This window comes from Gallus gallus, chromosome 1 (assembly GCF_016699485.2).
Source record: "Gallus gallus isolate bGalGal1 chromosome 1, bGalGal1.mat.broiler.GRCg7b, whole genome shotgun sequence".
NCBI classification, from domain to species: domain Eukaryota; kingdom Metazoa; phylum Chordata; class Aves; order Galliformes; family Phasianidae; genus Gallus; species Gallus gallus.
In genome coordinates this window covers 167,920,431-167,946,471 of record NC_052532.1, presented here as the reverse complement: position 1 = coordinate 167,946,471, position 26,041 = coordinate 167,920,431, and the positions used below count along the sequence as shown (strand labels likewise).

At 42.4% G+C, this 26,041-nt stretch overlaps 1 protein-coding gene across 4 annotated transcripts in view; it reads left to right on the top strand.

Annotated features, from left to right (window-relative positions):
• LCP1 (lymphocyte cytosolic protein 1) overlaps positions 1–26,041 on the top strand; it is a 49,314-nt gene that overhangs the window by 13,442 nt on the left and 9,831 nt on the right. For 2 of the 4 annotated variants that reach the window (XM_015275555.4, XM_040699784.2), the window contains 7 exons: positions 17,871–17,963; positions 19,760–19,911; positions 20,725–20,854; positions 21,475–21,607; positions 22,034–22,115; positions 23,667–23,832; positions 25,423–25,565. In XM_015275555.4, the coding sequence (XP_015131041.2) occupies positions 17,897–17,963; positions 19,760–19,911; positions 20,725–20,854; positions 21,475–21,607; positions 22,034–22,115; positions 23,667–23,832; positions 25,423–25,565 (873 nt within the window). In that variant the 5' untranslated portion in view covers positions 17,871–17,896. Of the gene's footprint in view, positions 1–7,254; positions 7,454–17,870; positions 17,964–19,759; positions 19,912–20,724; positions 20,855–21,474; positions 21,608–22,033; positions 22,116–23,666; positions 23,833–25,422; positions 25,566–26,041 lie in introns of those variants that run through there. The other 2 variants (NM_001008440.2, XM_015275546.4) reach the window with 2 other exon arrangements.

Genomic DNA, 26,041 nt, shown 5'->3' with positions numbered 1-26,041 from the left:
TACCACCACCAGTACTGTCCACTAAACCTTGTCCCTCAGTGCCATGTCTACACACTTCTTTGAACATCTCCAGGGATGGTGACTCCACCACCTCCCTGAGCACCTGTTCCAATGCATCACCACTCTTTCTGAGAAGAAATTTTTCCTGATACCCAATTTGAATCTTCCCTGGTGCAACTTCAGGCCATTTCCTCTCATCCAGTCACTGTTACTTGGGAGAAGATGCCGACCCCCACCTCGCCACAGCCTCCCTTTAGGCGTTTTAGAGAGCAATCATGTCTCCCTTGAGCCTCTTCTCCAGACTCAGTAATCTCAGTTTCCTCAGCTGCTCCCCATAAGACTCGTGCTCCAGACCTCTCTGGAGCAGGTTCATTGCCTTTCTCTGGACACGCTCCAGAGCCTCAATGTCTTTCTTGTAGTGAGGGTTCCAAAACTGAACACCGCACTCGAGATGTGGCCTCACCAGTGCTGAGTACAGGCAGACGAGCATCTTCCTGCTCCTGCTGTCTGCACTATTTCTGATACAAGCCAAGATGCTGTTGTCCTTCTTGGCCAGCTGGGCACACTGCTGGCTCATGTTCAGCCAAGTGTTGACCAGCACTCCCAGAGAAGGGAGTGGAAGGGATATATCCTAAATATAGACTGTAACTCAGATTTTCTCAAACACCATAAAAAATAAAAATAACCAAACAAACAAAAAAACCAAACCAAACCAACCAAACAAACAAACAAAAAAAAACCCAAAAAATTACTGGAACCAGATTTGTCAGGAAAGAGGATGACATTTTTCCAAAAATAGTGATGCACCAGGTACAAGTTTGTTGGATTCAACAATATTTTTGTCATCCAGCAGCTTCAGCTTGGCAATGACCTTCATCTTTCCCCCTCAGAACGGTGGTGAGCCCCTGATGCAGAGCTGGGAGCAGAGCCTGCTCTGAGCACAACTGCAATGAGACTGGAAATGAAACCCCATGGGTCAGGCATTTGCTGTACAGATTCTGTAGGATTTGGGTTGGGTTTTTTCTGTACGAACTGGAGAAACATAGCAAGTTCCTCCTGGGGGAGGCAAACTTCCTCACCAGAGAGGGAACCAATAACTGCACTTAGGGGTTTCTGAGGAGCAGCGTGTAGCAGTTTCAGTGCAGAATTTGAGGCCAGTGACTCCAGGCTTGGAAAATGCATGTGAGAAGTGGTGCTTGTGAACCGAATGCTCAAAGAAATAGTAAGAAGAACATTGGCGTGGGAGCAAGCAAATAGGAACTGGTAGGGTAGAAATCAGGAGGAGTGAGGAAATGGCAGGAGGAAGAGAGAGAATGAAAAAAATATATAGAAAATGGGCAAAGGGAAAATGAGAGAATAAGGAGAAATGTGTAAAACGAAAGAGGAAGAAATACAGCAGTATGATTCTTAAAGAAGCTGAGCAGAATAAAATGAAAAACAAGCCAACAGCAAAACAAGCAGCTTATGAAGTTGGGTTTTCCAACATCTAAAAACATTTAAAATCAAAATGCAATGACAGAGTATACACAAAGGTATGTATGCAAGCATGCCTGTGTGCACAAAACATTTGTTCAGTCATGCAGGTGTTGGTGTGCAGGTTTCCTTCTGGATCCAAAGCAAACCAAATCACTCTTTTCTAAGACCCTTGGCAAAGAGTTGCGGGTGGAGAACTTGTTCTTGAGAGCAGATTCATCTGTAATTGTATGTTTTTTTTTCCCCCTGCTTTTGCAGGAGTTTGCAGTAGAAAGTAGGTACTCAAATTCTGGCAGTGGAATTGCCTTTGCTCCCAGTGCAGGAAAGGGAGGGAGTGTAGGGAAGCCCGTTGTGCTTCTGTGCCAAAGCCACCAGGAGGTGACATTGAGACTACAAGTCTAACAAATAAAGAAGGTCGCTTAATGTGAGACAGCTTTTGTGTGATCCAGATGCTTGAAAATCACGGCTTTATTTCCTCCTAACTTTGCAAAACAACTGTCACAATAATAATAATTTAAAATAAAGCATTTGCTTTCCTTCTGTTTCTCCATACTTTTTACTTCTGCAATCCTCTGAGCCACTGAAGTCCCATTTACACTCTTTCCTCCCAATCATGAAGATGAAATATTTCCTGAAAGAGAAACACAACAGCTTGGAAACCAGCTGAGTCAGGGTCTAGATGAAACTCTGCTTTTCAGAGTAGTGAAAACAGAATCATGAGAGTCAGTATTGTTGCAATAGTATTTGGGAATGCCACTTGTGAACCCATATCCTTCTGGAGCTGGTTTTGTCAGCTTTGTCAGAGTCACTGCTGGTCCCTGTATAAGACATAGGGATCCAGCATTTTTCCATGACAGCCTGAGGAGCATTGGTTCTTTCCTTCCACTTCAAATCCATGATAAACTGCTGTCCTGAATGCTCTTTTTTTTTTTTTTTTTGGCATTAATAATGGCCAGACTTTTCTGACCTGTTCTTTCTCCCACGCCAAGTAAAACCCAAGATTAGCTTATACACTGTTATTAATATTTCACTAGTAGTCCCTATTGCAACAAATGGATAGTTCTGCTCAATAATTCATGGCTGGGTGTAGCCTATAAAATTTGTATTGGGGTGTCCACTTTCATGTTACTTATTTATTATTGCTTTCATTTTACAGGAGTTTTTTTTTTCTTTGCTACTTCATCTTTCACTCGCATAAATGCCTCTCGCTCAAAGTTCAGACTGCCTGCGGGAAATCAATCTTGTTCTTTGTGTCTTGTAAGTAAGGCTGAGCTCTTAGCACAAGTGCCTGGGGCTTGGCCGTAAGTAAAACTTTCAGACACAGATCTCCTATTTCAGTGTAGAAGATCTCTTTGGAGCAAATGGTTTTGGGACTTTGGTACCAAAACTCGCAGCCCGGATTTCACCCCTAGCCTCAGAAATATCTGCTCCCTCATGATTGATAACTGCATGGCCTACTCTTCTGCCAACAGACAGTATTCTCTTCTAGGTCTCCCACATAAATTTGGGGGGGGTGCAACTCTTACTAGGTTGGTTGTACTCCCTCTTTAGGAGTGATCTTTTGCTTTGCTTTGTGGAAACAGTCTACCCAAAGCATCCAGTTTGGGCTGCACGAGCATGCAAAGTCATCATGGTCACTCTTGTAGTCAGCTGTAGGGCAAAGAGTAAAATCTGGAAAGCTGCTCATTCTTGGAATAACCCCACCAAAAATGCCCTTCTCCATGTGAGATAACTTATTTTTGCATGCCTCCATCTCTACATGGGTCAGTGTACAAGCCTAGGTATGGCCCCATGTAGCATGTCACTGCTGTTTCTTGGCTGCTACAACAGGGCCATGGGTGTAGGTGGGTCCTGGCATGGAGATGCTGGAGATCCTGTATATCAGGGAAGGGAGTTGTAGTGGCACACTGTTTCATCTGGAGATGAAATGGCTCTGCCCTACTCATTGAGCAAGTTGAGACAGTGAGATGCTGTTATTGCACCAACACAGATTTTCTGGTATCGTGATATTAACCCCTCCTTCCCCCCTCAAAAAAAGACTCCCAGGATCCATACTGTAATAGGTTCAATGGATTCACCCATCATTACTTTGCATTCTCAGGACTTTTTCTGGCAGATGGAATACAGTGTGTATACAGCATGAAAGGTATTATTTTCACATGCATTCTGCAAAGCCCACAGCCTGCAGTATTTTCTCCAGAGATCACACGTGGCATTTCAGAGCAAGCTGCTAAAATGTGCAGTCCCGGTAGCAGGGTATCTTTCCCCAACTAATCTTGCAGGTCAAATTACTTGCCCTCACCTAAGTGCATGCCATTGGAGTAATGACTCCAGCTTCACAATGACGCATTTACTTTTCAACAGCGTTTGAGTTCTTAGGGTCTGCTTTCAGAAGCAAGGCAGACATGTCAGTGCTGTAGTCACCAGTGGCTGCAGGAAGTGTCACCAGCTTTAACAGGGACAAGAACAGGGTCACACTGAACGAAGCTGTGGCTCAGATTGCACCGAACTGCAGTGGGAATTGGATCGGGTCCTTCGCATTTTTGTAAGAGTAAGATAATGCTTCTCTAAATGAGATCACTTATTAAATAATTTCCTTTAATTTTTATTTGCCCTATTTTTTCGCAGACAGTGAGGCTCTGCTAAAAGGGTTCGTTGAAAACTGTGTTGTCATTCAAACAAAGACATTTTGCAGGTCCACGGGAACCTTCCATTGACATCTGGGAAGATCTGTGTGCCTATCCCCACTCCGCTGCCCACCACACACTTTCCATCCAGTACATTTTATTGCATGAACAGCGTGTACACAATCCACGACTGCAACAGCAGAGGCGAGGAAGGCATTGCATTGTGTGAACGTGTGATTTTACAAAGCATGACTTTTGGAGAAACATGAAGTAGAAGCAGCCTGGAAAAAGACAAAGGTTTTGGGTTATGGCAGAAAAGGCCGTCTCAGGAATATCTTTTCTTAATTCCCACCAGGAGACTGCTGCCTATGGCAGACCCCTGCTCAATCCTCTGTTGGGGATGCTTGTTCCCACAAAGTGTGGCTGTCGATCAGCCGTATTTTGCTTTTAAACATGGGACAGCAGTGGACATTTAACTCAGTATTGCAGCACATCCTATTGTGACACCAGCTTGTCTTGCTAACCGTAAGCATGCCTTATTACAAAACACAATCTACTTATATTGAAGAGTTACGATTAATAACTCTTCTAAAATTGATACTACAATGATTGCAGCATTCTGCCCTGTGTAAGAAATTACACTAGAAAGCCTGTTATCACACCGTGTCCTACAGTCATACATTGTCCTCAATGCCACAAATGAACATCACATGTGTATGAATTAACCAGTTGCAGGCTGGAGTTGATCGCTGCATCCTACCAGCTAAATGTAACTCAGTGCTGCCCACTGAAATTGTTATTTATCTGGTGTCTCACAGTGCAGAATTTAAATAGGGTATTGTGCCAGCACTTCAGCCGGAGTTGTGTGCAGAGAATACTTGAGTTTAATGATGCTCGATGAGACAGCATTATTGGGAGTACACAGAGACGCTCCAGCAGGCCTTGAAATAAGGCAGAAAACTGACCTCAAAATGTTTATTTTGCACTTTTAAATCCTTTCCCCACTGAACTTGCATTTCTGAGCATTGTTTTAGAGCAGGTGGTGCATATTGGGACACACACTGGTATTAATCAGTGCTGTACACTGAGCACACAGAACTGAGTGTGTTCTGTGATTAATATTGCACACATTTGAGTGGAAAGTCTGAGTTTCTCACCTACCTTCTATTTAAACTCTAAGAACCCAAGAGAGGATGTTGCAAACATCTCAGATAAGAAAACACCTACCTCTGGTTTTCCTATGCAAGTAAGATGTTACATTTAAAGCATGCAGTATAATACCAAATAATGACTTGGAATTTGGTGCCCTCTTCCCTGTGCCAGAAAAGGTGTTGCAGCATTCAAGGAGATGCTGTGGAGAGCAGCAGAAATAATTAAGGATTTTTTAAAAGCCTATAAGGAGAGAGTTGGGACAAGCGTTTACCAGGCTGGTGTTAAACATCCTAGAGAATGAAGAAAGAGGAGCTGTGGCATAGTCCGTCAAATAATGAAAAGCAATAGGGGACGCAGAGTAGGAACACCTCTTTGTCTAATAACAAGAAGCCAAACAGATGTTGTATTAAATTGAAAGTCAATTTAAAACACCATTCCCAATCTTCATAGCTACATCATGGAAATCCTTCCCACACTGAGTGTAACAATTTGTTCAAGTTATAGCAGAAGTGTTCAGGGAGAGAAGAAACTATGGAAAATCTACAAGTGATTACTGCACATAATCACTGTGAGAAGGGATAACTGGGCATTTCTTTTTCTAATGGAAAGAAATTTTCCATTATCAAAAATACCTTCAATATGTCTCAGTGTAATTCCGAACACAGTAAATCTATGCGTGCTTCAAGGATGGGATCATAAACATGGGGATTTTGTTCAAGAGAAGGTTTTCCTGAAGTCCTCTACATTAGCATGTAGTTGATGGTCCAGCTAGTCTGGTGAATCCTGAATTTTTATATATATATTGAGATCTGCTCAATTTGGTTTCTTTTTCAGCTGTGTATTTGCAAAGGTAAAAGTCAAAACAGAAGTTATAAAAAAAGGTGAAGGATCATTCTTCAGCCTATGGAAAGTGGTGGGAATTTTTCTGTTAATGCTGAACACTTCTTAAAATCCCCATGGGGTCGATGAATCACTTTTGATGTTATATTTTCAGTTCTCTTAAGGTTTCTGCAGCGCTGTGTCATCAGCGTTGAAAGACAACTTGTGTTTGCGCCCATTTTCAATGCTTTTGTGTTTGACCCTCAGTGTATCTGGGAAATAAAGTCAGTGCCCGTTTTGAGCTCAGTGACTGCTGTGTCCTGTGTGAGGCCCTCCAGCACAAGATCTCTAGACACCAGGATGGCTAAGGGCTGCAGCACGTGAAGTATGAGGAGAGGTGGAGAAGTCTTGTTCAAGGAGAAAGCTGAGAGACACTTTCTTGTACCTACCTAATTGGAGCTTATAGAGAAGATTGAAACAGACTTCATTTTAGAAGTGTACCGTGAGAATAAAAGGCAACAAGTTGCAACAAGGGAAATTCCAACTTCTTGCAAGGAAAAAAAGCGTTCACAGCAAGTTCAGTCAAACGTTGGTAGAGGTTACCCGGAGGTGTTGAGGAGTCTCCATCCTTGGAGACATTGCCATAGAATCATTGAATCACCAAGTCTGGAAAAGACCTCCAAGATCATCCAGTCCAACCATCCACCTACCAGTATCTCCCCACTAAACCATGTCCCTTAGTACAACATCTAAATGTTTCTTGAACACCTCCAGGGACAGTGACTCATCCACCTCCCTGAGCAGCCCATTCCAGTGCCTGACCACTCTTTCAGAGAAGAAGTCTTTCCTAACATCCAAAATGAATCTCCCCTGACACAACTTGTAGCCATTCCCTCTCATCCTATTGCTAGTTGCTTCACAGTCAACACTGCTCTGATCATAGTGGGTAGGACTGCAGATGCCAAAGCTAAAATGTGTGATTTTATTGTGAAGGAGAGAAGGTGTAAAACTGTGTATGTGCATGCATGCAGTCAGTGAAAGAGAAAGGAACAGAAGAGAGGTAACAGAAATTATGAGGAGGTAGGTGGTGAGGAAGACCAGAGAATGCTAAATTTCCTTATAAAGACAAAATCATCTATTTCATCTATGACGTTTTGCTACCAGCCACTTCCCCCACAGGGTTCAGTCTTGGGCTTGCAGTCTTGGGCTCAAGTTGCTCTGCAGATTTTCTAGGCGCGCAGCAACCTGTTTCAACATCTACTTTGCAGCTTACCATCCCACAGTAAGTTTTATTTTCTTAAAGAAGTTCTTCCCTTTTTATTGGACTTGCAGCTGACGAGCGCTTGCTCCACTATTTGGGACCCACAGCGTGAGTCTGGGAGGTAAGAGCACAGCACCTGCTGTTTTTCAACAAGCTGCCCTCACTGAGTGTGCAAGCAGTTGAACTGAACAGGAAATTGTGGTTGCCATGAAGAACTATGAGTTTGCTTTGAGTATGAAGCATTTTCCAGTTGTCTTGTGCAGAGCCTTCATAAGGACCTTCGGGATATCGGGTGGGTGTAGTTGAGTAGTGTTTGAGTGGGGTGGTTGTCTTTGAATGTAGTTTGGTAGGATTAGTTGGCAGGATGGGAAGAAGCAAGCTGTTATTTAGTGGATCCCTGTAAAAGGGTGATTAATTAATTAATTAATTAATTAATATATTGATTGTTGAAGTTGGTCAGACTTATCCTGTGACTTCTTTGGGATTTCAGCTTGGGCTGTAGATGGACTTTGACTTGCAAATGTCTACAGAAGTGCTATTGAGAACAGGAACATTTGGGCTTATATTTTTGCTCTGTAAGAGCTGTAGATGTATGTTTTTGTCCATTCCTGGTTCCTCAGTATGTAAATTTGGTCTGAACACTGTAAACTGACCCATAAACCTGTGAGCAACTTGACTTTTCAAACAAACAGGACCTTCGGTATTTTTTTGTTAGTTTAGACAGTTCTATTGGTTGAGTAACTCCTCACTGCTGCGGATACCAAGTGAAGATTACCTCCAGTAAATGGCAGATGAGATAGTACGGCCAGAGTTGTGGAGGGTGCTCAGCAGACGGCTGTTAGATTGCCTTAATGGAAACAGATCACGCCCTGAAACCTCTTGTTTGGAGAAACTCCAGTATGAAGCAGTTCACCCTCCCAAGATGGCACCGGAAAGGCTGGGGGGGGGGGCTGCGGATGTGGCTCTCCTGGTCAGAAAGGAGGAGGGGAAATCCCCTCCATGGTGGGAAACTCCACCAAAATGTGAATGCTAGAGCCAGCAGGGACTGGGAAATACCTGCCTGCCTGCTGGTAGCTGCTCTGGGGATTTCTGCTTCGATCCTGACCATGGAGTCCAGATTTATTTAACTAAGGAAAATGCACACAGAATAGAATCAGAAAAAGGAGCAGGGGTTGTATAATGCTGTGGTTTTAAAGTCTGTTTCCTCAGTTGCATCTAGTGTGGGTTTAGACTGAATACTGTTATAGTTACAAATGATCATAAAATCATAGAATGGCCTGGGTTGAAAAGGACCACAGTGATCATCGAGTTTCAACCCCCTGTTATGTGCAGGGTTGCCAACCATTAGACCAGGCTGCCCAGAGCCACATCCAGCCTGGCCTTGAATGCATCCAGAGACGGGGCATGATGAGGTCCTCTATACAACTTGTGATATTTAAACAAGTCTAGTGGTGTTTGTTCTTTCTCCCTGCTCACAAAACCTGCTATCCATGCCATCTCATTGTATTATGCCACCATGTTCTTTAATCCTACTACCTTCTGATTACAATTATGAGCAGCCTAAAATTCGTCTGTGTAGCATGAGGCAGAGCTGACTTCATAGAGCTCCTATAGTAAAAATAATCTTTTTTTGTTTTGTCTTGTATTTTTTTTTTAAGTATGGAGGAACTTCAGAAAGAAATTGAGTAATGTGGAGGAGAAGAGGTCAAGAAAGTACAGTGCATTCAGAAGTGTAGCTGATTTTCATACTCCAATCCCTTAATGCAAAGCAGCAGACTGCAGTGAAATGCTGATACAAAACGTAAAATACTTCTCAAAATGAAAAATATGTACGAAGAAAACTTGAAATGCATCCAGCATCCTGAATCCAGCTGTGTTGTAGGATGCATTGGTTGCTCTGTGCATCTTTTCAATCATCAAAGGGGAAAGATGCAGAACAGAGAATAAATCACGTGGGGGATTGCACTGGTTGAGCTCAGACTGTTTGGAAATTGCTGGCTGTGATAGGTTACTGGGAAGTGCTAATTATTAACAAGTGGGGCTTCCAGTGCAGAGGCAGAGCGCGTGGGGAGGAATGGGTGAGATGAGCGGAGGGTGTCCAGGGCTCAGGGAGCACCACATAAAGTCAAGGGGAGGTTCAGGTTGGATAGCAGGAAAAATTTCTTCTCCAAAGGAATGGTGAGGCAGTGGCACAGGCTGCCCAGGGAGGTGGTGCAGTCACCATCCCTGGAGGTGTTCGAGAACCGTGTGGATGTGGCACTGAGGGACGTGGTTAGTGGACAGTATGGGTGGTATGTGGACGGTTGGACTAGATGGTCTTAGAGGTCTTTCCAACCTTAAAGATTCTGTGATTCTATGATAAGATACTGTTCAGAGGGAATGGACACCAGAGGACTCTGCCTCTACCTGCTCCGCTTGCTGATGCAGTTGCCCAGTGCAAGCTCAGTAAATCTAGGTGGAATCATCTAAAAATATATATCCATCTACTTTTTATGGTGGGAATGTGTTTTTAATATTTTCCTTGCACAGAGGAACTGCTTCCCTGACAGTGAGCTGAAAATATCAGCTGTGGTCTCCTTGTCTTGTGTCAGACACAGCTCTTGCAGGACATCTGGAACTGAGTCAGGACTTTGTGACCAGACTTTGTGCTATGGGTTTGTGGTATGACTCCATCACAGGAACAGGAAGAGAAGCTTATAACTGTCTGCTCCATGGTTTTGTGCCTTGTCTGACACCCTGGTCATTGTGGGGAAGGCATAGGGTAACTCCTTGTACCTGGAGGTGCTTCGCCATAGTGAGTAAAGGTGAGGCCAGGCAGACCAGGGCTTTCCATTCCAAATAGGAAATCTCCTGAAAGACTGAAGCTGTTTCTCAGCATGGCTTGGGTTAAAAACAGCTTTGGCAAAAAAATAAAAAAAAAAAAGGGGAAGAAAAATTCACACAAAGCTTTCAGGAGTCAAAATGTTCCAATTTTTATGGATTTCTTAAATTATTGTTATTTATAAGATAGCTAGGCTGTATTAGTAAAGGGATGGAAAAGAGAAGTGACTCAACAAAAAATGTAACATCTACCAGGTCAATATTTTTCTTTTTTAAGAAAAAATTTGCAGGCTCTGATGTAAAAAACATTATACATGTATATTGCATCTCCCTGGTGTGACACGAGAGGACGATATTTATGGATTCACAGCTCAGTGTCCTCATGCCTTAATTTCCATGAAGGATGAGCATTCTCCACTGCTGGGTGACATACTGGGAAGAGTTCTCTTTTCCTCTGCAAGCCCTGTGGGTTTTTCCTTCCTCTGGCCTGTTGATTCATATTTGATTTAGGATCCAGGCACTTTATAAAACAGAACATTAAGAAAATAACTCATGGAGCATCACCACGTTTCTTTCTAAACACCGATAAATGTCTTTTCTCTGTGCTTCTTCAAATTCTGTGTGAAATAAAGTATTTGAAGCTCAGCAATCCCAGCACCTGTATACATGGTGAGATTTTTCTGTTGCAGGTGCTCATTTTTTACAATACTTTTGAGGCAGAGATTGTCGTTTATTATGGGCTGAATTGTGAATTCCCAACAAATATCCAGGAGGAAGTATTTGCCACAGCTTCAGAAAGATTCCTGTTTGTATTCCAAAAGATCCTATCCAGACTGAAACCACTGTGACAGTTTGAATAAGTTATATGCTGCTAGTAGACCCAAGTATGTTTTTACGTTAGGATTTGTCATTTATTTCAGTATTGTTCAGGAAATTGAAAAAAAAAAAACACCCTCATATATGTGTTCATCTATAGCTATTTCACTATTCCTAGAAGTGTTCAAGAAATGTATACTTAGAGACATGGCTTAGTGGGCAGTATTGGTGGTAGGTGGATGGTTGGACTTGATGATCATAGCAGTCTTTTCCAACCTTAATGATTCTGCGATTCTATGATTCTACTTAAATAGGCACTAAGTGCATGATTTGAAAAATAAACTTTTGTAATGAACCCCCCCCCCACCTCTTCAGATATATTGCAATTCCTGTTGGTGTGTGAGTAATGCATCTAAATGATATGTAGTTCAAAACCTGGTGGTGTTTGCTAATGCTATCCATTATGGTGAGTAGCTGACAAGCTGAATAACTGAGAAGTGAGGAAGGAAGTGCAGAGACTTGCTGATTCTGGTTTTTATCGTACATCACTAGCAGAGAAAAAACTGTCACAAATAAATATCTAGGCAATCTAGGTGGAAGCTGTAACACCAGTCTACACTGGAAGGCACCAATGGGACTGTTCGTTTAAGCTAGAGTTGCTACCACAAATTATCACAACTCCAAATTGGCAGTAATTCTGGAGAAATTTAGTGTTAACATTGCTATGCTACTTGGCTGTGGGTGTATTATGGTCCACCCTACTGGTGCAGGGATACAAGCGCTTTGTTTTAATCAGAGCTGGAACTATAACAATAGGTGTTAATCAGCGTATGAGAAACATGCATGATGGCACCACATGTAAAGAACATGAGGCTACACTGTGAGAAACTCTTCTGAATTATGCAAAAGAATATGTTTTGTTGATTGTCAACAAGTTCCTGTCATTTTAGTTAAAGGGGTTCATTTTGGCCAATGAGTGCAAGATGAAACTTCAAAATTGAGGAAGTTCTAGGCAGCACTGTTGTGGTTATAACATTGATTCTTCTTTCAGCATGAGATCCACTGAGTAATTTCTCTTTTTCTCACTCCCTGATGAGGCCAAGGATGTCAACACTTTTCATCAGAAGGAAAACATTTAAAAGAGCCTCACTCATAAATCTCTCTCGTCTCCTCCTTGGTCCTTCCATACTGTAGAAAACACACTGACTCAGACACGTGATTTGAACAGAAATGCATGAAAAGGGGTGGTAGCAATGTTAGGGTATATATGGACTTGTGTGCAGAACCTTATGAGAAAACAATACAGGGAAATACTTCTGGAGAGGAATGTCCTGTTGGTGATGTTCCCATAAGCAAATAGGAATGAGAAGAGTCTCAAGGATGCAAGAATGAGACAAATAACAAATATGTTCAAGATAGTCCCTATTTCCTTAGATCTGATGCTTCAAATCTATCTTGAGCTTCTGGGCAGCTCTAGGGGCACATCTTTTATTTCTGCCTGCTCTTGGCATTGTTCAGGGTGGGCTGCACATGAGAAGGTTACTGGTCATGTCTCTGGAATCAGCTGCAAAAGCAAGAGCTGGGGAAGTACTCCACAACCCTTATAGAAAGCCAGACATTTGGAAGCTGAATTTGTGGATGGGGCAAGGAAGAGAAAAGGGCTGGAGCTGAAGCTGTAAACTGTAATAAGGTAGATTGCACAATTTTGAGCACGAGAGCTGAGGAGAGCACCATCTTCTGCTTCCCCATGCAATTCTAACAGCTGTATTTTGCAAGAGCGAATTTCTTGATGTTACATCACTGTCAAAAAGTAAGTTTGAAGAGAAGAAGGCAAAACAAAGTAGGGAAATTCTATGACCGGGAAAACATGTAAACCTTTATCTGATCACTCTCCAGCTGTTTAAAGGAGACTGTATTATTAACAAATGCTAGTGCATTAACGAAATAAAACCATGATGGTATAAAGTGACCGGATATTAGTCATTTATTCAACTTTATTGACACAAAATTCACAGCTGCATTGATTCTGACTACTTAAGTATACGTTTGTGAAATGTAATGCTGCAGTAGTGGGCTTACGCTGTCTGGCAAATAGGAACATCACCCATTTTTCATCAGCCAATATTCCCTTTGCTCCTCTCTGAGCTCCTCAACAGCTATCGCCTTCAAAGAAGCTGATCCAACCTGTTCATACTGCTCTTCATATCCACATGTACTCCTTTGCTTTTATATCATCCTCTGCACTTTTTCCTCTGCATCTGTCTTGCACTGATTTGCAAACAGTTTGGATCAGAGATGTGTACCATCTTCTTGCAGTACCTTGTGCATTATCAGTAACTGGGTCATTTACCTAGAGCTGTTGGATGGTCTCTTGATGGGGTGCCCAAGGCATTTCAGTTTGCACTGAGGACAGTGAGGCTCTGAAGGTATTTGACCTCTAGAAGCAAATTACTCTGCTCTTGGCAGGTAAAATCAGAAAGAAAATATTGCACCTGATGTCCCACGCTGTTTTCCAAAAGCATTTTCCATTCCTGTGTGCCCAAATATGCTTTACTTTTAATGATCTAAGCAAGGTAGTAAGGAAGCTTTTAAAAAATGTATGTGCTCATTTTCTGTCACTGTTTAATGCTTTGGACTTTTATAACTCCTTTACTCTCTTGATTTCCGTATGCTGTGGTTTACTGCTTGAGCAATTTCAAAAATGATGATGACTTTCAATTTTGTATAACTCAACTGTGCTTTGGAACAGACAGTCATGGTTCCTCCATCACCCAAGTACAACTAATCTGTGGGTGATGTAGGACACCTTCTTGTCCTGCTCAGTCATTCAATTTCCCTGTTAAATGTAGCCACATTTGCAAGAGAGTGGGTCGCATTGGCCTAAAGTGGATATTAGAAGGGTTCACTGCAGCAAAACCCCTCATTCTGCTGTATATTATTAGTATACACAGGCGTAAAAATATGTGCCATTAATAGAATTCTCTGTATTTAACAGATCAAATGTGAGTGGGAAAATTCCAGGTTATTATGTCAGTTTTTGTTTTATCTAGAGGTTATAAAACTTTGCAAAAGCAGTTGTCATCATCCTGTGGTGCTTCGTACCTATTATGCTATACAACAACCTTTAATTCTATTAAAAGTTATGTTGCAAATTGTACAATTGTTGCAAGAAGACTGGTCATCTTACAGTGGAATATGTATTTTCTTGGTGATAGCACTGCATTATTTGCATGTATCCAGGTACTTCTCATCCAGTCCAAATGCAGCAAAGACATGCAGATAAAAAACTAGTAGTGAGGAATCAAAGGCAGGAAAGAGATCAGCATGAAGGAGAAAGACTACGGAACTCATGGTGATCACATTTATATAACCCACATTGCTTGTGGACCACAAGAGTTTTTCAAAGCAAAATAGAAAAAAAAGCCATTTGGTTTGGGTTGGAAGGGACCAACACCTTTTCTACAGGCAGGGCTGCCACCCAGCAGCCCAGGCTGCCCAGGGCCCCATCCAACATGGCTTTGAACACCTCCAGGGATGGGGCATCTGCAGCTTCTCTGCGCAGCTGTGCCAGTGCCTCACCATTCTCTGAGTAAAGAATTTCTGCATCACACCTAACCTAAATGTCCCCTTCTAGTTTAAAGATATTCCCCCTTGTCCTGTCAGTTATCAGACGGTGGATAAAGTCAGGCCCTCTCCTGCTTGTAAGCTCCCTTCAAGTACTGGAGGGCCACAAAGAGGTCTCACCAGAGCCTCCTCTTTCCCATGCTGAACAAGCCCAATTCCCTCAACCTTTCTTCACAGGAGAGGTGCTCCAGCCCTCTGATCATCTTCATGGCCCTCATCTGGACCTGCTCCAACAGCTCCGCATCCTTTTTGTGCTGGGGGCCCCAGGCCTGGACACAGTACTCCAGATGGGCCCTCATAAGGGCAGAGCAGAAGGAGACAATCCCTTTCCTCTCCCTGCTGGCCACCCCTCTTTTGATGTGGCCCAGGATGCAGTTGGCCTTCCAGGCTACAAGTGCAGTGCACACTGCTGGCTTGTTTCAAGCTTTTCATCCAACAGAACACCCAAGTCCTTTCTTTCAGTAATGCTCTCAATGAGTTCTTCTCCCAGTCTGTACACATATCTGGGATTCTCTCGACCCAAGCGTAGCACTGTGCACTTGGCTTTGCTGAGTTTTATAGGTCCACTCAGCTTGATGTAATCTTCAAACTTGCTAAGAGTGCCCTCAATTCCACTGTCTGTGTCACTGATAAAGATATTAAAAAGCACTAGCTCAGGATGGATCCATGGTGTCACCACTCATCATCAGCCTCCACCTGGACACAGAGCCCTTAACCACAACCCTCTGGCTGCAACCACTCAACCAACTCCTTAATCACTGAATAGACAGCTCTTGAAATCAGTCTCTCTCCTATTTAGAGATAAGATCATGGTGTGGATAAATATGAAAGACCTTGTACAAGTCTAAGTAGATTATATCAGTTGCCCTTCCTTCATCCACCAATGCCCTCACTCCATTGTAGAAGGCCACTAGACTGGTGAGGCACAATCTGCCCTTATTGAAGCCATGGTGGGTGTCTTTGATCATCTCCTCATCTTGCACCTGCCTTAACATCTCTTACAGGAGGATCTGCTCCATGACCTTCCCAGGCCCAGATGTGAGACTCACCAGTCTGTAGTTCCCCAGGTCTTCCTTTCCCCTTTCTTACATGTCCCTTTTTCCAGTCATGAGGGACTTCCCCTGACAGCCACAACTTTTCAAATGTGATGGAGAACGACCTGGCAACCACATCAGCCAGTTCCTTCAAGGTCTTAGGATACATGTTGCCCAGCCTCGTAGACTTGTACATACTCAGCCTCGTCAGGTGGTCTCAAACTTACTCTTGTCTTAAAGTGGGAAGGATTTTGCTCCCCGGACTCCCACATAAAGGTCCAGACACATAAGAAACATGTAGAGCCTGACTGCCATTGAAGACTGAGGCAAAGAACTTCAAGATAGTCCTCAGATATAAGGTTGTTAGAATCACTTCCAATTTTATACTAGTAATACAGTAGCAATCATTCATTGCGCTGAAAACTTCACAGCCTTTGATTATGCTGCATTTCCCTACTTACAGAAGTTGTTGTGAATAAACAGATGTTTCTCTGGAAGCTGCATCTAAAATCACAGTGATGAGGCAGCTGAAGCATGATACTACAGGGAGACAGCAGACAAAAAGCCAACCACACGAAATTGCCTTTGAGCAATTTTGAACCCATTTCCATAGTATTCTTCACTGATAGAAGGAATCAATGCATGAATTCAGGAGTATTAAATCTGTAGGCCAGATATGCTGTGCACAGTCCTGTGTGTAGAGTGCTGTAGCAAATCTGTCATTTTTTTAATTCTTCCATGAAAATCTTTCTATAAAATGTGGAATCCTAGCAGAACGCGTTGCTGTTTTCAGTCTGGCAATGTGGTATTTTTTAATTTCTTTTCTGATTTTTTTTTTTTTAATTTAAACACTGCAACTGCAGCCACTCATTTCCAAGATTGGCTCATGTTTCCATTGTATTCTATTTAAATAGTTGCTTGGTTAATTAATACTTAAAGAGATATAGGACACTGGAGTCACTCTCACAAACACAGAATAATAGATCGCCTCTCTCCTGAAAGGTTTCCTCTGTGATGTGAGGGATGGTAGGTGCAGCAAAAAGCAGCGGGGTAGGTAGAATGTGCATCTTCTGGCAGTGTGGTGAATATTGTGACAAACAGAAGCAAACTTTGAATTTCCAGGCACCATTTTTAATAACCCAAATAAGTCCAGTCTCATCCTTCCTCCTGGCTTTGAGGCAGGGAAAGACATGACATTTTCCTCTAGCCACGTGTTCATAAAGCATTGCCAGCCTTGGACACCTCAGTGGGCAAGTCCCTAATCTCTCCCCACAGTCAGAGTGAGGGTCAGCTGCACCCCAGAGCTCAAGGAGTAGGCCAAGGGAGCACACAAGTTATGGCAAATCGTGTTTCCAAAGGGAGAACTGCAGGGAACAGCGTAACTTTGTTCTCTTTTCTCCATGATAAAGAAAAGTTAGGGGTAGAATCACAGAATCATAGAATCACCAATGTTGGAAAAGACCCACAGGATCACCCAGTCCAACCATCCGCCCTTCATCAATGGTTCTCACTAAACCATGTCCCTCAACACAACATTCAAATGTTCCTTGAACACCTCCAGGCTCGGTGACTCCACCACCTCTCTGGGCAGCCCATCCCAGTGCCTGACCATCCTTTCAGAGAAGTAGTATTTCCTAACATCCAGCCTGAACCTCTCCTGGCGCAGCTTGAAGTCACTCCCTCTAGTCCTATCGCTAGTCACGTGAGAGAAGAGGCCAACCCCCAGCTCACTACAACCTCCCTTCAGGTAGTTATAGAGAGCAATAAGGTCTCCCCTGAGCTTCCTCTTCTCCAGACTGAACAACCCCAGCTCCTTCAGCCGCTCCTCATAAGGCCTGTGCTCCAGACCCCTCACCAGCTTTGTTGCCCTTCTCTGAACATGCTCCAGGGCTTTGATGGCTTTCTTGCAGTGAGGGGCAAATTGAGGGGGTAGGATTGAATTCCAGTGAATATAAAGAAAGCTGTTGGGATTTTGAGTAGAGCTTGGCAAAACAACAGCAGTGGCATGGATTTATATCTCAGATACTGAAGGCTTTAACCCATTGCTCAGTTTCAGGATGCAGAGAGGAACTGTTTTTCATCTGTATGGAACTGTGCTGAGAATTCCGATCCACGCTGCTAATTCAAAACAAACAAACAAACAAACAAACAAAAAGATGTTTCCATAATGAAAATCCCTCTTTTTTCGTGATGCTTACAAGCCCAAGGAAGCATCCCATGAGCATGTGTGCTTTCCTCTTGCAGACCTGCACCTTGGAGAGAGACGAAGCATGGCGTCGGCAGCGCACTTCTCAGAGGAGGAGATGGCGGAGCTCCGTGAGGCCTTCAGCAAAGTGGGTGAGTCTGAGAGGCCGTGGGTGTGAACTCTCTGGTTCTTTGCTGGTAAGCCAACTGCCTGTGGTGAAATGAGCTTCCAGCAGTGCTGATCTGCTGTGTCACAAACCGCAGAGCGTCCTGCCTGTCCTGCAGAGCTCCCAGCGAAACTACAGCACGCCATGCAGCATACTGGAGGCAGAGCAGCAGATTTGGTGATATAGCTTGGAAACCTGGACAGAAATTCTTAAGAAGGCTGCTTACTCCAGAGGAATGATTGGGAAGGGAATAGATTTTTATTTAAATGCAAATTGAGTACCACTTCTGGGGAGGAATGGCCTGGAGGGGACAAATGTGCAAATGGATACAAAATTTGTAATCCCTTTCCTGTGGCTTTTAAGCCTTGGTTACTTTTCAAATATTATTTCCTTTGCAAGGTTCAAAGGTCCTTTCTGCTTTCATTCCCTTAAAGTCATGCAGATTTGTCATTGCCTATCCAAATTCGAAGAAGAGGGCCTCGCGTTTCTCACCGCTTGCTTACTTTTACCATCAGATCCATCAGCCTCGCTGGGCTGTGCATTGACCAGTTGTCCTTCCTGCTTCAGGTAGTGATGCTTTCATTTCTAAGCACACGACAGTCCAGGCTGGGAACCTGAAACGCCGGGGCATGGGGTGTGCCCAGTGTACCCAAAGCAAAAGCTGGAAGGATGCACTTGTTCCTCTTCCACATGTTTCCCTCTCCAAATCCAGACCCTTTTCTTGACCTGAGATAGATCGGATGCCTTCTGCAACCTGTATTAATCTGAGCTCAGCCCTTTTTGCAGCATGCAGCAAGCAGTAGCTGGCTGCAGCTCATCACGCAGGAAACTGACGTCTGCTTCTTTGAAATCACCTCAGCCTCTGCTCTGGGGAAAGAGTCTGCAGAACAAGATACTCACAGATCTATAAAAAGTGAATGCAAAAAAAAAAACCGGAGCAATTTAGAATATATATACATAATACTATAGTAATACTATATATAAATATTGCTTTATAACAGAAGCTCTCCATGCAATAGAATCATTTTCTGTTATTATTTGTGGAGATTTTTACAAACTGGTAGGGAAGAAAGGGCTATTTAACCCATATTACTCCTAAAATCTTCCCCTGCACATTGCAACAGGCTCAGGAGGACTGTCTGTGTCAGCACTGTCCCAGAGGAACATGAATGTTTATATTTTAAGCATGACCATTTCCATGCATCTTAACTCATGACTTCTGATGATCTTAGATGTAAGAAGAGGCAAAAATCACAAGTTACACTTCTGAATATGTACAGGTGTAAGGTGCATACAACCACAAAATCATAGAATCACCAAGGTTGTAAAAGACCTCCAAGATCATCCAGTCCAGCCGTCCACCTATCACCAGTATTTTCCCCCTAAACCATGTCCCTCAGTACAACAGCTAAACATTTCTTGAACATCTCCAGGGACGGACTCAGTATTGCATCAAATCCATTTTCTTCACTGCTCTCTAGGCAGGATAGTCTTTCCATGTTTGTACGTCCATTGTCTATATCTAATCGTAGCTTCGTTATGATATTATTACGTCTAAAAGATGTAAATTCATCACTGTGGATTTTTGTTTGTTAAATAGTGATTGTAATTTTTTGGGGGGTATAAATGCCACTGCAGTAGTTGAAAATAATGCACTTCTGAATAACAGATCTTTCTGTGTAATGTATACTTCCTCAGGTGAAATAAAAACAGCAGCCTTCATGTGCAGAAAATTTCATTCAACTGATGGAGAACCTTAAATGTTCAATTTAATCTTTGCAGATGTCAGTGGGAACGGCTTCATTGACGCCAATGACTTAACAGATGTGTTGAAGGCAGCCAACCTCCCTCTCCCAGGATATAAGGCCAGAGAGCTCGTTCAGAATTTGACAACCACAGAGGATGGAAGGATCAGTTTTGATGAATTTATTTCAGTAAGTGGGATGCTATTTCAGCGAATAAATACAGAAAATGAAAAATAAAAGCATACCAACTTCTGAAAGATAGAACTAGTTGGGAATTTTTAATTCATTGCATCAGCAGAGAATATCTTTTCCACAGAAAGAGCCTTTTCTGTGGATAAATGTTTGTTTTTCCCCAGAATGTTCTCATTATCTGTGATGCTCAGATAATGGCAGTCCCTGGGGCACAGGAGAGCCATGAGCACATCATTTCTCTGAGGTGTTCCCCAGTGGAAAAGATGAGAGCAAGATGTAACTGAACTAGAAATCCTGCAGTTAACTGGGACAAATTAAATGAGTGCAGCTGCGTATTGAACTGACTTAATATCTTTTGGTTTGGTTAATGCAGCAGGATGAATTTTTTTTTGGTTTTAAGATGTGGAAAGGTAATGCTATGGCTAGATGTCTATAAGAAATTTCAATAACTTGTTCTTTCTCTGATCTGAACTGGGACAAGATGCTAAAATAGTGGGATTTCCATTGGGTTGGAGAAACAGATTTTTGTTTGCCTTTTTCTCAAACTGAAACTTTCAAAGGTGCTCCTCCTGCAGACTTCAGCTCCATGGTTTCATGCCATAGATGTTTCTGTTACTGAGCTGGTCTTTGTTCATGGCTTTGAAAGTATCAAAGCAAGTACACAGACTTTCCCCCATACCCGCTAAATAACACACAAGCTGTGCTTCTCCACATGTAAAGAAGAGGGGACATGTCTCATGGCCAAAGAGCTCATGGTTTCAGCTTGCTTTAATTCTCAGAAAATTTAAAATTGTCCCTTGTGCATGATAGATTTTCCAAAACCTGAAGAGCGACGATGTTGCTAAATCATTCCGAAAACAAATCAACAAAAAGGAGGGGATCTGTGCTATCGGTGGGACGTCGGAGCAGTCCAGTGCCGGCACACAGCACTCTTACTCAGGTAAGTACAGGGGTCCTGTGCTGGTAACAACCAGGAGTAAACGTCTCCCTCTGTAAATCTGAAACCAAATGGTTCCTGACCTTTCTGCTAATGTGGACAAGACCCCACCACGGCCACTGGGTGTGAAGGAGTATGGGGATTTGAATGAACTCAAGCCCATTGCGCATGTCATCTCATTTTGTTCATTTTTCAGATTTTCTGCTCTATGGTTGGCTGAGCCATTTATACACCCCCATGCTGGTTTGGCTAACTCGGGAAGACATATATTTGCATTTTCTGATTAAGTTAGGGATGGGCAGTAACACAGCTGTCTGGTTCACCCAGCTGAGTTAGTCATTTGTACAGAATAAATGCTCCCCCCAGTTCCCTTTGTGTCAAGACTAAGTCCTGCTCCCTTGCAGCAGCTGTGGTCAGTCACCCCATACATCCTTCCTCATCTTTCCTTGAGCTTCACAAGCTCATACTTATGCCTGTCTCCTCAGAGCCCCTTTCTCTTGTAGAGGTTTGTTGTTTGATCACACCCAGATTTAGTACAGTCTTTCCCCCTATGAGCGTTTGTAAGTAAAATGATGGTAAATTTGTTACATGGCAAATGAATGGGTTTGATGTTGTGTCCACAGAGGAAGAAAAGTATGCCTTTGTCAACTGGATTAACAAAGCCCTCGAGAAGGACCCTGACTGTAAACACGTGGTCCCAATGAACCCAGAAACAGATGATCTCTTCCAGGCAGTCGGTGATGGCATAGTGCTTTGGTAAATAATAATTCTCTTTAAAAAGATTACACTTCTTTCATGTTCAATGAGAATTTTTCTTTGCCTCCAGATCTTTCCAATGAGAATTCAGTGAAATTTGCTCCCTGTAGTTACTTTTTCTACTTTTATTCAAGGACTTTGGGGTTTCACATGAAATAACATAAGATACTGAGTGCTCTCATGGGAATTGCTGCAAAATAAACTTCTACAACTTCACTTTATGGTATTCTTGCCCCATGTTTATAGTACATGACTCAAAATAATTGCTTGAGTATTCTGCACTGTGTATGAGTGCACATGTGAAAGGCAGAGGATGACTGTTTAGTAATCCTCCAGCTCTTTGACTTCTCCTGTAGTGTAGTGACAAAAGCTCCATCTGCACATGTCGTTACTAGTGTCTCTTGTTGTATTATCTTGTATTTCCAGTAAGATGATCAACTTTTCAGTGCCAGATACCATTGATGAGAGAACAATCAACAAGAAGAAACTCACACCCTTCACCATACAGGTACAAAAACGTAACAGGATTCCTTGCTTTTCCACATAGGATGCTTAAATGCTTAGAGCAAAGGCTGGACTTCATTCTGCCCAGCACAATCAGCCAAAGTTGATTGTGGCAAACTGAGATGTTCAGATTCACATAGTCAAGAGGAATTATATTTCTGTTTCTTCTTAAGCGTTTGAGTAATTGGACTAAACAAATGTTGTATTTGCACTTAAACCAGTGTATAAATGTTTACCTGATCAAACCTTGGGATAACTTTGTGGTAGACGCCATATGAAAACAAGAGCAACTAGATAAATAATATGTTGAAAAATCCTAGGTGGAGTAACTCTCAGAAGGCTGAAAATGCCCTCCCAGGTTACCCAGGCATTGGACTTGAATTCACAACTGTTTTGTTGTAGTCTGATGTCCTCACCCAAATATCAGCTGAGGTCCAGGCAGTACTGTGGGGTGCAACGTGCCTGAGATGGAACAAGAACCTTTGCCTGTCCTTTACAGTCTGTGCTTTTTCACCTTGAAAACTGAATCCTTTCTTTATTTCTATCATCTGCACATAAATACAATTTAAAAATTGGACAAAGAATAAATTTTCACCTACTTAAAGTTTATTACGTTTCTCACACAGCAGTACATAGAGACATACTTCTATATGAACGACATCTATATAACAGGGTACAGAATATAAATAGATAAATGGAATGGATGTGAACCTAACCCAGTTTAGCCCTCTGCTACCCTGATTAGATGGAACATTAGCCAGGCTCAAGTAAGCTCAGAAGCCATTAAATTGGATTTTTATGCTGTATACCACATTTTTCAGTTATAATCGTTTTGGTCAGCAGCGTCGCTTAGTGATGCAGCCCAGATCAATCCCTGTCACATGTAGACATGATTCGATCAATACAGCTTCCACTTTAACTTAACCCTTTTACAGCTGTCTGGTGGAGAAAAGATAATTAATTTGAAATGCTTCAATTTTTCCAGCTTATGAGAATTTACACTGTGTCTCTCCCTGTGTTTTATAGCTAATCAAATCTATCTGTCAGGACAGCAGCAGTAAAATTCATTTGAAAATTGCAAATCTGTGTGAAAAATGGTATTTGCCAGGCTTTTTCATCTGTTTTACTTGCCCTGCTCATCAAGCCTTCTTTTTAAATATTGCAGACTTATGGATCAGATTTACTTACACCCTTTGTTTTAAATGGGAAGGAAATGGTGAAGGAACGTAACGTTCATGAAATATCACTTTTCTTTCTGCCCCTTACTGTGAATTACATAGGCCCTTTGCTTCCCCTGAACACTCCTAGCCCTGGATTCCACACCCCAGTGTTCAAACAGAAAATAATGAGGCCTGAACAGTTCTGCCCATGATTGAAATGCGAGGTTAAAAATACAACAGGTATATTCATACTGATCCCTATGACCGTATGCTTTTAGTATACTTTGCCAACTAGCAATTTCTTTGTATCTTGGGTATTGGGACTTTTCCATAAAGTTGCATTCCTGTACCCTCAGCTCTCCATTATTACATCATTCAGGTGTTTTCTTCCCTAGGAAAATCTGAACCTGGCCCTGAACTCCGCTTCAGCCATTGGGTGCCATGTTGTTAACATTGGAGCTGAAGACCTAAAAGAAGGAAAACCTTATCTGGTTTTGGGTCTTCTATGGCAAGTCATAAAAATCGGTCTCTTTGCTGACATTGAAATCAGCAGGAATGAAGGTATGTGTGGCTCTTGGTTTCAGTGGTCCGTTGTTATTACTAAACAGTCTTCTCAACACAACTATTTTAAAAACTATCTTAATTCAGTGTTTTATTTGAGTCTTTGTTGCCCATCTTCTTGACTGCTCTCATTTCCCTTGCTCTCCACAAGTTCTGGCACTCCAAACTCCAAGGCTGTGTGTAGGCTTGCTTGTGCAAAGCCAACTTTATGCTCACTGAGTTGGGAATATTGGTCTACGTTCAGGTGTATTGGTGTTTTGGCACTTTAGTCAAACCCAGAATTAGTTCTGTCCAAACCTGGGATCAAGGAAATGCTACACTGCATTTCTTTCTTTTGGTGAAACCAGCACCAAACATCTCCCTTTCTTTGGAAAACTGATGTATATAATCATGGAATAATTTTGTCTAGAGGTCCTCTGGTCTGGCCGTCCAACCACCAGCTTACAGCAGGACAGGTGCCAAAGTTACCCATGAACTTGCTTCACGGGAAGACCTTGCATTTGTGCATACAGTCCATACAGCATCTCTTCTTGATGCTGTGTTCAATAGCTTGCTCAGCTGCAGTGGCGCTACTTTCCTCCTGTTACTATGCAGATTTCACCTTCATTGCTTCACCTCTTGTACCTTCTAACCCTTTCATAGCCAGAGGGATCAATTCCTAGAATTCCCAGTTCTTATTCCTTTGTTGTGAAACAATGATGGAGAAGTCGATCACCCTACCGGGCTTAGTGACTCTCTTTCCATAATGGAATATTTTCCTTTATTTTTTGTCTCAGGCTTCAGTTTGTTAGAGTAGACAGGCCATTATCATTTTGATTTCTTTTTCAAGTTCTCTGTTTCCCTCATAGCCTTCCTCCACAGCTGTTCCAGGTGAAATTTCTCCTTTTTGAATGTTGACATTGTATTCCCAGAGAGCTCTCATGAGCAGCTTATATGAAGGCAGTAGTACATACCAACTTCTATGGGAAATACCTGGTATGGGCGAATATCATGTTTGTTTTTCCCCTGGTCATGTCACATGGTAACTCAGATTAGCTCAGAAGACATCTAATACACTCAGGTTGTTCTCATCCTCTGTTCGTAATAAGAAGCTTCTAGCTAATAGCAGGTATTCATATTAATTCCCCAGTGAGTGTCTTTCAACATGGAACTATTGAATTTCACTCTATTTTTGTTACTGAGTACCATCCCCTTCTTCCTGTCTGATTTCCTCACTGTGCATTGTGCTATGCCACCTAGTGAGGATCATCATCATTTTTTTTTTTTTTGCACATTGCTACTATGTGTGCCAAGAAAAACAGAAAGACATTAATCCAAAAATCAATCCATGATCAACACCACGAGAATCCCTCATCCAGATGACTTCTCTCTCTGAGGAGCCTGCCCCAGTGTTGGTCTCATTATGTAGCAAATTATTTTTCCTCATATCTAATCAGAATTTTACTTACAGCTTTTGCCTGTTGTCTATCATCCTGCTGTTTTTACCTATTATTATTATTGTTGTTATTATTATTATTTTAAGGTATTCTGTGAACAAGCAAATAACGCAGTATGTGGCATTTACTGTCTTTTTCTTTTGTACCTACTTAGCCTTGATTGCTCTTCTGAGAGAAGGAGAGAGCCTGGAAGATCTGATGAGGTTGTCTCCAGAGGAGCTGCTGCTGAGGTGGGCAAACTATCACCTGGAGAATGCGGGATGCAACAAGGTCAACAACTTCAGTTCAGATATTAAGGTATGATGAACACTGACCAACAGCAGCAGAACAGCTACTCCACGCCCCAAACCATGTCATCCAAAGAAGGATTGTGTTCTTGCTAAATGTCCCTAAATTCCTCTAGACTTTGGTTTGGAAGGCTACCCAGGCTATCCTACCCAGATAAATAACTGGATGTGGGGGAAGAGGATGGAGGTCTTCCAATTCCTCCATTTGGTATTTCCTTCAAGTACAACATAGGAAGAGTCACTTAGCATGACTAAGGACACACAGAAAAAAGCATCAGGGAAGGTAATAGGAGAGTTTGAGAGTGACACATTATAATTTTCTATTGTAACAGATTTTTGGTTCAGTAGCGTGAAGCTGATCTCAGAATATCTGTGGAAAGGGGAGAGCGTGGACTCTTTTTCATCTTTTCATAGGCTGCCTGAGAGGGCAACTAATTAAATCCTGCTGAAAGATAAACTACACTCACCATGTTTATAGTTGGAAAA